The 13,443-nt window shown below is 41.8% G+C and overlaps 1 protein-coding gene and 1 long non-coding RNA gene across 2 annotated transcripts in view; one reads left to right on the plus strand and one right to left on the minus strand.

Moving 5' to 3' along the window:
- The window catches only part of LOC307033788, a 20,380-nt gene extending 16,235 nt beyond the window's left edge, over positions 1–4,145 (minus strand). Inside the window, exon 1 of the long non-coding RNA XR_013806648.1 lies at positions 3,798–4,145. This is a non-coding gene — a long non-coding RNA (uncharacterized lncRNA). The remainder of the gene's footprint in view (positions 1–3,797) is intronic.
- Positions 4,146–5,936: 1,791 nt separating this feature from the next.
- pou3f3b (POU class 3 homeobox 3b) lies at positions 5,937–9,235 on the plus strand. Its single transcript, XM_079667863.1, has 2 exons — positions 5,937–7,749; positions 8,065–9,235. Exons 1-2 carry the CDS (start codon positions 6,538–6,540, stop codon positions 8,161–8,163), a joined length of 1,311 nt encoding a protein of 436 aa, XP_079523989.1. The 5' UTR covers positions 5,937–6,537; the 3' UTR covers positions 8,164–9,235.
- Positions 9,236–13,443: the final 4,208 nt, after the last annotated feature.

Consider the following 13,443-nt stretch of genomic DNA (forward strand, 5'->3'; position numbering starts at 1 on the left):
TGTGTGTGTGTGTGCGTGTGTGTGTGTGTGTGTGTGCGTGTGTGCGTGTGTGTGTGTGTGTGTGTGTGTGTGTGTGTGTGTGTGTGTGTGTGTGTGTGTGTGTGTGTGTGTGTGTGTGTGTGTGTGTGTGTGTGTGTGTGTGTGTGTGTGTAGCCTGCATTCGTATCGGTCCATGCAGAGACAACACTTTCCTCCTTTATTGAGTTTCACAACCAAACTAACCTCACTGCTTTTTGACCTTTTATTCTTTAATTAATTCACTCCACAACTTTATTTCTAACGCCATGATGTGACTGGTTTTTTTTTTTATCGGTTGCTCATTCTCTCTGACCCCGAATAATTAATGTTGTCTAATTAAATTACTGTTGACAATTGTTAGAAAAAAACATTTGAATCATTTAATTCAGTGCTAGAACACACACAAAGGCAATGTGTGCACACCAAACACACTCATGTGCCTCTTTTAGTCCAAATTATGACGTCCCTATTGATTTCCAATCTCAAATCAATAGCAGTTGCTGATACCACTGGAGAGTTCTGTGATAACACTAAACATATAATCTTTACCTGCATGTCCTCCCATTCACAAGCTGTATGCCCACTGTGCTGCACGGAGCAATTACCAACCCCACGCGGTGGACTAAGAGGTGTATATAACCATAGTGGCCTTTATTAATAGAATATTAATAAAGAGTTTCGTTTGAACGGGTTAAGAAAAAAATCCCATTGAAATTGAACGCATGTTTAATGCTGATATTCAGTGTAGCCCATTTCATTAACGGTATAGTAGCTACATTATCATTTAAGTGCTGCACGTTGGATTGGGCTTTAAATCAACCGACGTGAGACACACTCAACGTATGTCGTCTCGGATTAGTGACTGGACCAAGAGGGGGGGGGGGAATAAATGATGTAGCCCGATAGGCAACTTAAATAGGCCATAATTAAAACGGCAGGAATTGTATCAATTTAATCTGAATATTGCAACCAAGGAAAGGCACACACACTTTGTACCCACCTTTCGAGGACTGACACATAAATTAATGATCAAAGTGATATGAGGATGCTTTATGGAGGACATTAATGCTGTAGGTAAATTGATTTCTGTTCTGTTTTTGTCTTCAAGCGGAAGTTTTTATCCCCCACTGGGTGTGATTAGTCAAATGTTAACATATTTTTTTGATGAAATCATCTCACCCGCACATTTCTATAGATCTGTTGGATTCTTCCGATTGGGAGTTCATGAACGCATCTTGATGAATTAGACAATCCTGCAGGAATAAATCAATGGCCTCCTGCTACCAATAACCGTCATTGTACAGCATGACGGAACGGGTGCGTAATGCAGAGTAATAACGCGCTTGCTGCTTTGTCGCTGCTGATGATGGTGATGACGATGATGAAGAAAAACGCTAAATGGCCGGTCAAGCATGTGGATAAATTGCAATGCACAAGGCCTAGTTCCCCGGATGATCCACGAATCCTACCCAGGTGTTTGGTTGGTAGCCTACCTTTACGCACGAGCTGCGGCCTCATACTTATGGATGATAGGCTACTGATGGCGACTGGCTTAAAACAGGACCTTTCTGATCACACACTATTTGCATATTAACCAGAGCTGTCACAGATCAATACAAGCAGCTTTTACGCAACTCCTGAGGCTAATGGCGCGGAAATATGTGGGGAAAAAATAATGTATGTGCGGGTATAGCCTGCAATGAAATCGGGTGGGATGTCTTTAAAATTGGATAATTAAATTAAGTGGATTTAATTGCCTCTGGGAATGAAGGATAAGCCACAAATATAGTCCTTTCTTTGGGTTGTTTTGCAAGAATTAGCTAAATGCAGCATGTGTTAAGCACTGCATGTGTGTGAATGTGTGTGAGATATGATTTCTCCACACTGACCCGTTCGGTCATGTTCCTCCGCCAGCACAGTGATATCTTAATTGTCAATCGTGTCATCCAACCATCAATTCATGTCTGTTCTTGAAACGCTGGCTATAAAATTATAAAGCGAAACTCTTAACACTATGAACAAATTATATATATATATATATATATATATATATATATATATATATATATATATGGGCTGGACTTTCGTTTTCAGGAATTTCCTTTTGAGGTTCATGTTCACTTTCAAATTGTAAATGAAAACGCATTAAAATGATTCTGTTGAGTCTAGAGATTCCGCTTAAAATGTAAGTGAAATGGCACTGAAATGTAATTTAGTGAAAGTAAAAACTGCCCTGCATGCCCGTGGAATAAGCTCACCATATGATAATTTGTCAAATACATAATTATTATAATAAAATAAGACGAAATATTTACAAAAATGCAAATAAGATGGACGTTTTTTGCAGTGTAAGCTATAGAATGCTTGCATCATGAGTGCGCGCGACACCTGGCGGCAGTTATCATTATTATTTTATTTATGATCAATCCAACAATGACTCCCGAAATCTGTCTCAAGCAGCAGCTGCCTGCAGGATGTTCAAAATAAAATGTTATGCAATGCATATACATTATATGCGGAAAATGCGTCACATTACTTTCCCGTTAAGCACCACAATGTGATTGCTTTTAATTCCCGTCAGAATAGCCCACCGGATATACAACAACGATCTGCTAAGTCTGCCACATCAGTTGTGTATGCTCCTCAAAACTAATATATCAATGTTTTGCTAAATAAGACCTAAATTATATTCACTAATACAATTATATTCTTTATTTTCCAAGACAAAATGGCGAGGAAAAATGACATAATCAGAGTTTGTTGATAACTCAAGTCACTAACGGGCAGTTAAAGAAGAATAACGAATTGTTGGTGGTGCAGATGGAGTAATTTCGTTACTGTAACGCGTACCCGATGCTGCTGCTGGCCCGGGACACCAAGCCTCTTTTCATCTCGACTCCAGTGCACAAACATACAGCTTAATGCGACTAGTGTTCCCCCTTTTATGGGGCTCACCATGGCTACCAAGTGCTGGGCTCAGAAATGCACTCCCCATCCATGGAGGAAAAAAGGAGTTAACCCGTGAGAAAAAAATAACCCTCAGCAAAGTGCACCGAAAACCCAAACCACTTCTTGACAAATGAAAGTTGTGACACTGGAATGATTAGTATCTGCCATTTGATCGTTGCCTGTGCCCAGATCTCTTTTACATTAAAGAAATGTATCGTGTTAGTTTGAGTTTTCATGACATTTCCAGCTCCAAAACCAGAAGGACAAACCGGTCAGCATTCATTACCATCTCGGGATATTTATAAGACTGAGCAATAGTCGACAAGCTGCTGCTTATAAACTTTAAATAAACTTTACAGATCGATTTATATTAAACGGTGTAATATTGCACTTGCCTACGCGATCCCTCTGGAGGATTCAACCGAGGGGTCTTTCTTTCCCTCCCTCCCTCCCTCCCTCTCTTCCTCGCTCCCTGCTTAAAATGTGATTGATTGCACTTTTCTCCGGTGGACATTCACTACAAAACAGCACAGCTTATCCATCTGCCCGCTATTTATATATATAAAAAAGCACACAAAAAGGCGGTTGCGGTGCGAACAGCGCTGCGCGTATATTGATTTTTACGTATCCAGGGTAAAATGGAAAACGCATTTTCCATTTGGTTATGAAATATATAAAAGAATATGAATGTACAAGTAGGCTGGAATATCGTTGAAAGCAGCGAGGAGTCTATTTAGAAGCAGCCACAGTGGAGCAATGCGCGACAAGGCGATAAACTCCAACATTCCTCAAGCGTAAAAAGAAATCCGCATGGATAATTGTTGACTTACCTTGAGTCCAAGAAAAGGGAAATAGCTTCACATTGTTCATATGGAGGTTGTAAACGGGTATCTCCCTTTCCCTACGACTCGGTGCGCCCTAAGATTTTCTTTCCTCTGCTTCAACTGAGCAGGAGCACTCCTCGGCTCCCGCTATTATTTTCACTAAAATATATGAAAATTTATGCAAATGAAAATCAGCACTAACTGTTCGTCTCTTGTTATACTTGGGGATGATTTTTTTCCCTCTCCCCCCTTTCTTTCTTTCCTTTTTTGCATACAAAATAAATGAACTCCCCCAGCAGGGAACTTGGGGACCTTTTATAATAAGCAAATAAATAATAAACACATCATATATCAGAGAGGAGTGCGTGCTTTTTATCCCCGCGCTGTGATTTTGGGGAGTATTTCTCAAATGCCTTTTGACTCCCCTTTCATATATGTTATATTTTATTTCATTTCGAGGGTTCTCTGCCTTGTGTCACTGTGCTGGCCGCCTGAGACCCTTTCAAAGCGCACAGTGTGGATTGAACAGCAGTCATTTAGACAGCAATCCTCACTGTATATTCATGAATAGAGGGGGGCCCCGTGGGTTTGGCCCCTAGCCTGCCTATTCAATGTAAACACATCCACGAGGCTCCCTTCGTTTTGAGCCCGGTCCAAATTAAATCTACTGGGATGAGAAGGGGGGGGGGGGGGGGGGGGGGGCTGGCATGGAGTACACAGCCTGTGCTGAAGAACTCCTCTGCCCTTAAATCTCTTTTTTGCAATAAAATCTTTGCGCCATCTTTGATTTTGGGGAGCTTAGGAGCCGGTGTGTTGGGGTTACGCGCGACATGTAACTCTAACCTTTGTACAAACTACAGTTAATCCTGCTGAGGATCACCTGCTGCCACAGGCCTTGTTTTTGGTCAGGTGGACTCAACAGGCTGCTGACACCCTCAACTCAACCAATGGGTGCAATGGGAGCTGTATATCTGGCACTTATTACCACCCATGGGTGCGTCCAAAGGCGCAGTAAACAAAGGGCCCATTCATGTCTGGGGTTATGTGGTCATCTTGAGGGATGGTGTGCATTTTAAAGGCTATATCTCCCCCTATTTTCTTTTTCCAGCACCGCCACCCTGCACGCACAAATCCCCCCAAGATTGCTCCATTTGCCCCTGTGTTGGTTGCCACTTTCTCTTTCACTGTGCTTCACTGAGGTTGCCTGTGCGCGGTGTTTCCGCATGGAAGCATCCCTGCAACCTTTGCGCGTTAACTCCTGAGGATCCGAGGTGGATGCACTCACACCATGACATGCACTTCCTCTCTTAGTTTCCATGCTGCTCTGAGGTTTAGTGTCATAACAAGCATTTACAAAGAATATGCCAAACAGTCTTTAAATATTCACCATTTAAACACCCCAAATGTCCCTCATAAGGTAATATGACCAGATAAATACAATGAATTCTAAGCATGTCCTGAATGTTTTACAGGGGCCCGTAGGGAATGTAACTCAGCATGGATACCTTATTATTACACAACCAGGTCATGCTACCAGATCATTGTTAGAAATTGATCTTATTATGTCAAATATAATAGATGTTGGATAGACTCTCTTGCATTAGTCCTGGATGTGTGTTTGTAACAAGGATATTAGAAAATGCAACTATTTAAATACAATTATATCTAGCATAAACCTTTAAAACATGTGTTTAAATATGTCGAACCTTGTTTAGAAAAAAAGAAATGCTTATCATGTGAATTGACTTGTGCTGATCACAAACTAGAGGTCACATTTTATCGACCTCTTTTATTTACCCCCTTCACCCCTGTTAGTGTTCTAATACCTATTTACTACTAAGTTGTGTTCCCCGTTTTGTTTGGACTGCAATTAAAAATCAGCCAATTGAAACAGCCGGAAGGAGGGCCCGTGCGCCCGGAGCAAGGCTGGCGAGCCCTGTCAATCACACCCCGGGTAGCCAATCAGCGGGGACGCACGGGGTAAACATCCGTGCGTCGTGGTGCTCGGGGAGGGGGGGGCGGGACTACAGCGCCTGTCAGGGAGAGAGAGAGAGAGAGAGATAGAGAGAGAGGTGGAGAGAGAGAACAAGCGAATGAGAGAAGAGGCTCGCGAGCAGCGCCGTGCACTGTTGGATTGTACTTCATCGGGAGTTTGCGGTTTGGCAGGTTTATATACATCAAAACAGAACAAAGAGAGGCTCTACAGTGCTATAAAAGAAGAGAGAGAAAAGAATAAAGCGAGGGAGAAATCTCAGCAACTGAATTACAAAAGGACTCTGCTAATGTTTTTCTCATCCAAAGGGGACATAAACTGGGACTTTGTACATTGTGGAGAATTTGCAAGGCTTTTTCTTTGTTTTTTGCAACCTCCAAAAGTTTGTATGGGACAACGCTTTTTTCTCCTCTATATTTGAATTTTAATGCTCACATTTTCATCCCAGTGCAAAACTTTCTAAGCGGACTGCACATGGTTTCAAAGGGCTTTTGAAAACCCTTGGATTCTACTCGCCGATATCCATGCACAACTGAACTATAATGTTGTAAATACATGCGGATTTTACCCAGTTTTCTGCCATCGCTTTTTGAAGCTTTTCTTGCGTTTTTACGCGCGTCGATGGTATTGCCAAAAACCTACTCATACTTTTAAAGTTTGAATAATTCATGAGATACAATTTGCCTGCTCGAAAGAAGCGACTGTAAAAAGGGAGGGGGGTTATCCACAAACATATTCATAAGGGTTGACGGAATGGCCACCGCGGCTTCCAATCCTTATCTGTCCAGCAATAGCATCTTATCGTCCGGCTCCATCGTGCACTCTGACTCCGGAGGTGGTGGCATGCAGCAGGGCAGTGCTGCGGTTACCTCGGGGTCTGGGGGCTACAGGGGAGACCCCTCAATCAAGATGGTACAGAGTGACTTTATGCAAGGCGCAATGGCAGCGAGCAACGGGGGACACATGCTGAGCCATGCCCACCAGTGGGTCACTTCCCTGCCGCACGCCGCAGCGGCAGCCGCAGCAGCCGCGGTGGCTGCAGCTGAAGCCGGCTCGCCCTGGTCGTCGAGTCCCGTCGGGATGACTGGCAGCCCGCAGCAGCAGGACGTGAAAAACTCCGGCAGAGACGACCTGCACACGGGCACCGCGCTGCACCACAGGCCCCCTCACTTAGCTCCACACCAGACTCACGCCGGGGCTTGGGGCAGCACGACTGCGGCGCACATTAACTCATTATCCGGGGGACAGCAGCAGCAGCAGTCGCTTCTCTACTCCCAGCCGGGGGGGTTCACTGTGAACGGTATGCTGAGTCCGGGGAGCCAGAGCTTGGTGCACCCGGGCTTAGTGAGGGGGGACACCCCAGATCTGGACCACGGCAGCCACCACCACCATCACCACCATCAGCATCCGCATCACCAGCACCACGGCGGCGTCAACAGCCACGACCAGCACTCGGACGACGACACGCCGACCTCGGACGACCTGGAGCAGTTCGCCAAGCAGTTCAAGCAGCGGAGGATCAAACTGGGCTTTACGCAAGCAGATGTCGGCTTGGCGTTGGGCACCCTGTACGGGAACGTTTTCTCTCAGACAACCATTTGCAGATTCGAGGCTCTGCAGCTCAGTTTCAAAAACATGTGCAAGCTCAAGCCTTTGTTAAACAAGTGGCTAGAGGAGGCCGACTCGACCACCGGCAGCCCCACAAGCATTGACAAGATCGCAGCGCAGGGGAGGAAGCGAAAGAAGCGCACATCCATCGAAGTGAGCGTCAAGGGGGCTCTGGAGAGCCACTTCCTGAAATGCCCCAAACCTTCGGCCCAGGAGATCACCGGCCTCGCGGACAGCTTGCAGCTGGAAAAGGAGGTGGTTAGAGTGTGGTTTTGCAATAGGAGACAGAAGGAAAAACGGATGACGCCCCCAGGAGTGGCGCAGACGCCGGAGGATGTGTACTCTCAGGTCGGCAATGTGAGTGCAGAAACACCGCCCCCCTCCATGGACTGCAAAAGAATGTTCAGTGAAACATAGAGAATATTTTATATGAAATTAAACTGATTTAAAAAACGTACAGACTATCGCCAGGATAGCACCTTTTGATACTGTGATTGTGAGGGAATATGAATGAGACTGCAATGTGTTATCTATTTTTCTCCAGAAAACAAAACAAAAAACAGCAACCTTTCCCTTCTTCCTCCCAACCCCCTCTGAAAAACGCACCGTTAACCTGCTTCCAGGCCCTGAAATGTCTTTTCCTAAAAGGTTCCTTCTGCTTTTTTCTTTCAGGGGCATTTTTTAGTAGATTACTTAAAAGATGCAAGTGAAGCGAGCGACCAGAGGGTGACAACTACAAACTCATTCCACCAGGTAATTTTGGCGCATTAAAACACACCAAGAGGAAACCAAGTATTGTTTATTCTTTTTTTTTCTCTTCCCTCCTCCAAAAAATATTCCCTCTCATTATCCTGTGTTTGATTGAAGAAACAAAGGAGCAGGCATTCTGTATATTTAGAAATGGGACTGAACCGCCTTCCCTGCTCTAACAATAACAAGAGGGGGAAAACTGCAAGAATATGAACAAGAGTGACATCCACGACGCTTCCATCCTGATCTACAGCATTTTTGTTTTTCTGAGGTGGACTGCACGGTTTCATTTACACACACGCGGAGGATTAGGGATTTTTGTTGTTGTCATGTTGAGGCCTCAAAAGCCCAGAAAGAAGAGGAAAACAGGACCAGGACTGTCCCCCGATCTTAAAGATCACACTCTTTTTTGGGGCTTTTTCTTATTATTTAATGGACTTTGACACCGTGAGTGGATTTTTCCTCGTTTTTTCAACAAATAGAGCATAAGACATTTGAAAAGACTTCAACTGCACTTATTTGAGAAAAAAAATCTGTTGCCAAGTGTGACTGAGTGAGTGCTGTGGATATATTATTGCTGCCCTTTCTAAGCAGTATTCTTTGGTAGGTTTTAATAAACAAAACTCTGTAAAGCCGGCAATATAGATCACTAGATCAGATACTGATCTGAGTTATTTACTTTATATTTTTCATCAGAATGACTTGTTTTAATATTTTATTCGGAATACGTATGAATTATTCCAAACGGTAATTTATTTCCTCCTCCAGGAACTTGTGTAAGATGCTTTCCCTTTTATTCTTGTTTTCCCTTCATTTCTTTCTTACATTTCTGTTGTTGCCCTTATTTGTTTCATTTTGTATTATCGTTTCTAAAGGAGCACAAATCATCATAAGCTGACATTGACCGTTGTTAGGTAATAAGGGTATATTTTGATGTGATAATTTGATTGTAATTTAATTTTCAGTAGTGGTTCCGTACGAGCTGATTGAGACACAATAAATTTGTTAGAATGAAATGCAATCATCCTGTGTTTGGAGATTTATATTCTTATCGAGTTGATTTTATTTTTGAAAGGGGAATTCACCTTCTTCTTTTTTTGCATGGAGAAAATGGTGGACTATTTTGTCCCAGATGAAGCTGCGAGCTAATAATAACTTTCATTAGAATAAAGCACAACAAAGACTCTTTGTAGAGGGGAACACACAAAAACGCGACCTTTTAAAAAATACTAAAATATAAATGCGTATTAAAATAGCATTTAGGAGCCCATGAGTTGTTGCCTAGGCTTAAATAAATGTCCAGCAGCGTTGTTATCATCATCCCATAACTGTGTATTACCATTTCAATGAAAGATCGCGGTCATTTGCAGGCCTGCACAATGGCTCTCCTGTTTGTTTACATCTGCTGCCTTCAAGGCCTTGGGCAAAAAGCAGGAAAACAGTGCATGTATCATTTGTGTGCAGAAACTAGTTATGTGAGGAAATGCAAACAGATGACGGCCATAATGTAGTGTGCAGAGCGTCCTAACTGCCTGTTATGTCATATTTACGTTGCAGCTCATAGTGCAGACCCTGCATCCCATAATAATGATAAACACGTAATTAATAGCCTGATTCACGCGCTCGTCTGTGCAACAAAAAGCCATCTGCAAAATAATTGATTTACGCGCAAAATTGGATTTATAGCTGGCTGCTTTTGAGTGCATGCAGGATTGTGATCATCCATAGTCCCATTCACACACTCCGCCCAAAGGTGTGTTTTCAGGTGTTTGCTGACATGTTGTGTGAGGGGCACCCAGACTATTGATCCTGTGAGTAAGGAGGACAACGCGAGATTTGGAGTAATATCTGATTGTTGTATCAGGACTTTGGAGAGGCTTAGTGCGGGACAGGTGCAGCCTCGAAAGGCTCTGATAACGCACGTGTTAGGTGTTATTTACTTCCCTATAATAACTTAATGATCAAATCAATATGTTGGCAGTGTCACTATTTTATTTCCTACATCAGGATTCGTCACGGCTTCAAGAGGCAAATGTGTTCCTGGGATCCAAACTTGTTTTCTTTCTTCTTGAGTTGTCTTGCTCGCCTATTCAGCAAAACTCACAAAACGTGTCCCCTCGCTGCAGGATTTGAATTTCGCGGATGATTTCCCATACTAGTTGCTTAGCAACTGAATTCAATGATATAGAGAAAGTGGGCATCATTTTTCTTTGTCTCCATTAGTAAAAGTGGCAGCAGAGAACGCTATATGTGCAGTCCTCCAAACTTTCTATTTCCCCGCGTGCGTTAATGTTTTGAAGCCATGGACAACTTAGAGACACAAATATTATGGTGCCATTCAAAACAACACAATGTTGGACTGGTTGTTTGATCATATTTGTCAGCTAATATATTTTCATAGACCTCGTGCACTTCCTCCCAACATTAAATCCAATGCAAAGTCACATGGCCTGGTCTTCTACAACACTTTATGTTCCTGGTTGGACTATAAAAACATCTCATAAAAGGAACTTGTTAGTACTGCGAAAAAAACAAAAATACATCTGGCAGCAGCCAGCAGCTTGCAGAAATATCTAGAGAGAGATTTCTTTCCAAAGGCGACACAAAAAGAGTTTCAAATCTCATAATGGGTTTTGGTTCGCCTATTCTTCAACAGCTTTGCCTTTTTTCATGGGTCTTCAAAACCATGTTGGCAGCAGCATGTGTGTGTGTGTGTGTGTGTGTGTGTGTGTGTGTGTGTGTGTGTGTGTGTGTGTGTGTGTGTGTGTGTGTGTGTGTGTGTGTGTGTCTGTGTGTGTGTGTGTGTGTGTGTGTGTGCGCGTGTGTGTGTGTGTGTGTGTGTGTGTGTGTGTGTGTGTGTGTGTGTGTGTGTGTGTGTGTGTGTGTGTGTGTGTGTGTGTGTGTGTGTGTGTGTGTGTGTGTGTAGGCCCGAGGAGCTCTCTCTCTGCGCTCGTGCTATTGATTGAGGACGCGCTCATTAAAGCTGCTCCTTGTCACACACTCTGCTCTTTAAAACAAGACTTCAGCAGGGGGGGGGGATATGTCCCATAAAACACAACTTTTAATTCCTTATAATTAATTGTAATATTTGACATGGCAGAAACAGAAAGCCCCATCAGCCGCTGACATGTAACCATACAAATATAATAGCAAATAATCCCTTAGATTGTAGAAACCCTCCTACTTTAGTCTTGATCAAATACAAATAAATTATGCTTTTTCATTTAATAAGAAATCAGTTCATACTAAATAATAATAATAATAATAATAAAAGCTTTAATTGTGTATGCTTGTAAATGTAATGTTTAATTACAAGGCTACATTTGAAGAGTTGCCACTAAAGTAGACTTTTGAATGATATATAAACGCGTTGTATTATACTTATCTTTGGGGTGATTCAAGCTGTTATTATAAACACTATGAAGTATGATAGATGCTATATGATATTCACTCTGAAAGACAGAATATTTCAGTCTCATTTTAACCTGGTGAGATGTACACAATGGTTCCGTATTTAGCGCACGTGTGCAGCGCATGAATATGGATTATTCTGAGCTCTTCTCCACAGGGAGCCTTCCTCTTCCACATGGATTTATCTGCGCCTCAGAAAAGCTGCTCCTGTCTGCCGTAACTGCTGACTTCTGATCATTATTATTACTGTTATTTTACAGTAAGTCTGGCGACTTGATGTCTCTGATTCACCGCTTATTGGTACTGCTGTCAACTGCGGTGCTCCATAGCAATGATGGAACACACCGCGCTCCTTTTATTGCTATTATTATTACTATTAGAAGAATATTTTTACTTTCTTAAGCTCATACATTACAATATAAAATCAAATACTAGGGCTTGCCGTGTTTATTGTTTTTTTAATTGTATTTAATCTTTATATAATTAATGCTAAATTCAGTTGAACTTGAGAAATATATTTATAAACACACGCCAAATCCCTCATTTTAAACCAGACCTCTATTATTATTATTATTATTATTATTATTATTATTATTATTATTGTTGTTGTTGTTATTATTTCATTATATTTACGGGATATCTTTTAGGATATCAAATAAATGACATTTAGCTCTTAACAAAAGGCCTATATTTAAATTTCCAGACGCTTTTGTGGCACAAGAAGAAATAAAGAGGAGGACGTTTTAAAATATGACGCGCTCTCGGGGGTTTCCTCTATAAATTGTGAAGGTCATGGTTTTGTGAGCAGGCAGGATGGATAGGTAGGAGGGGTGAGGAGGGGTGAGGAGTGTGTGAGGAGTGTGTGTGCAGCTTCAGCATCTCATCTGCCTGTCTCCAGTCTCCCCTCTCTCCAAATGCGGATGTAACGCCTTTAATGCAACAACATTTCATTTACACATTTATAACTGACAGGCTTCTCTTATAAACCTTCATCAATTTATATTTAGATATTCAAATGGAACGTGAGAATAAACCTTTACACTTGATTGCAAACGTGTATTGTCGCATTTAAACGGCGCGTAAACCGACGGGAGGGAAAACAATTCATAATCATCGATTAGCTTTTTGTAATGTTCTTGATTTAATTTACTACTACTTTCTGAGTGACGTTTCATCCCAATAATGTTCTTATAATATTTTTTCATAACTTTTATATAAACAAGTGCAAGTTTTTAGTAAACTTTATAAACAAAATAATACTGATAAATAATATTCATTTTTGGAACATTCAGTCTCAATATTAGCTTGTTGTACTTTTCTATTTACTCTCTTGTTACCGGTTTACGATTGTGCAATACACACACACGCACACACACACAAACACACACACACACACACACACACACACACACACACACACACACACACACACACACACACACACACACACACACACACACACATTGCGTTGATGGAATGTTTTAGGCCGGTAAATATATGCCTTTTGAGTAAATCCTTCTCCAGTGTAGCGTCATACACGGATTGAAACATAGAGTAATCAAATCAACCAGGTCAATAATGATGTGTTCATGGTTTAGCTCGGCCATGTGTCCTTGTCATGTTATAAATCATATCAGAGTGATTCAGTGGGAAAGTTTCAGCAACAGTAATACACAGCACCACACTTCCAAACTTGAGTGTTAATATATACTTTAGAATACAGAAAAAATAATCGACATTATTCGCTGATTGTAGAAAACGCCTTCTCATAAAGAGGCAGTTTAAGTGAAAAGAAGCAGCTTCAAACGGAAGAATCACTTAAATAAAAGTGTTTAAACCCGTTTATTAATATCGTTTTTAATAACCAACATGACAAAGATTTAAAATAAA

Source organism: Notothenia rossii, assembly GCF_949606895.1.
Source record: "Notothenia rossii genome assembly, chromosome: 3".
NCBI classification, from domain to species: Eukaryota; Metazoa; Chordata; class Actinopteri; order Perciformes; family Nototheniidae; genus Notothenia; species Notothenia rossii.

Excerpts from the sequence above, each read along its gene's own strand:
- pou3f3b (XM_079667863.1), top strand. The coding sequence starts at position 6,538 with ATGGCCACCGCGGCTTCCAATCCTTATCTGTCCAGCAATAGCATCTTA. Across the intron at positions 7,750-8,064 it reads TGTACTCTCAGGTCGGCAAT|GGGCATTTTTTAGTAGATTA; the intron begins GTGAGTGCAGAA and ends TTTTTCTTTCAG.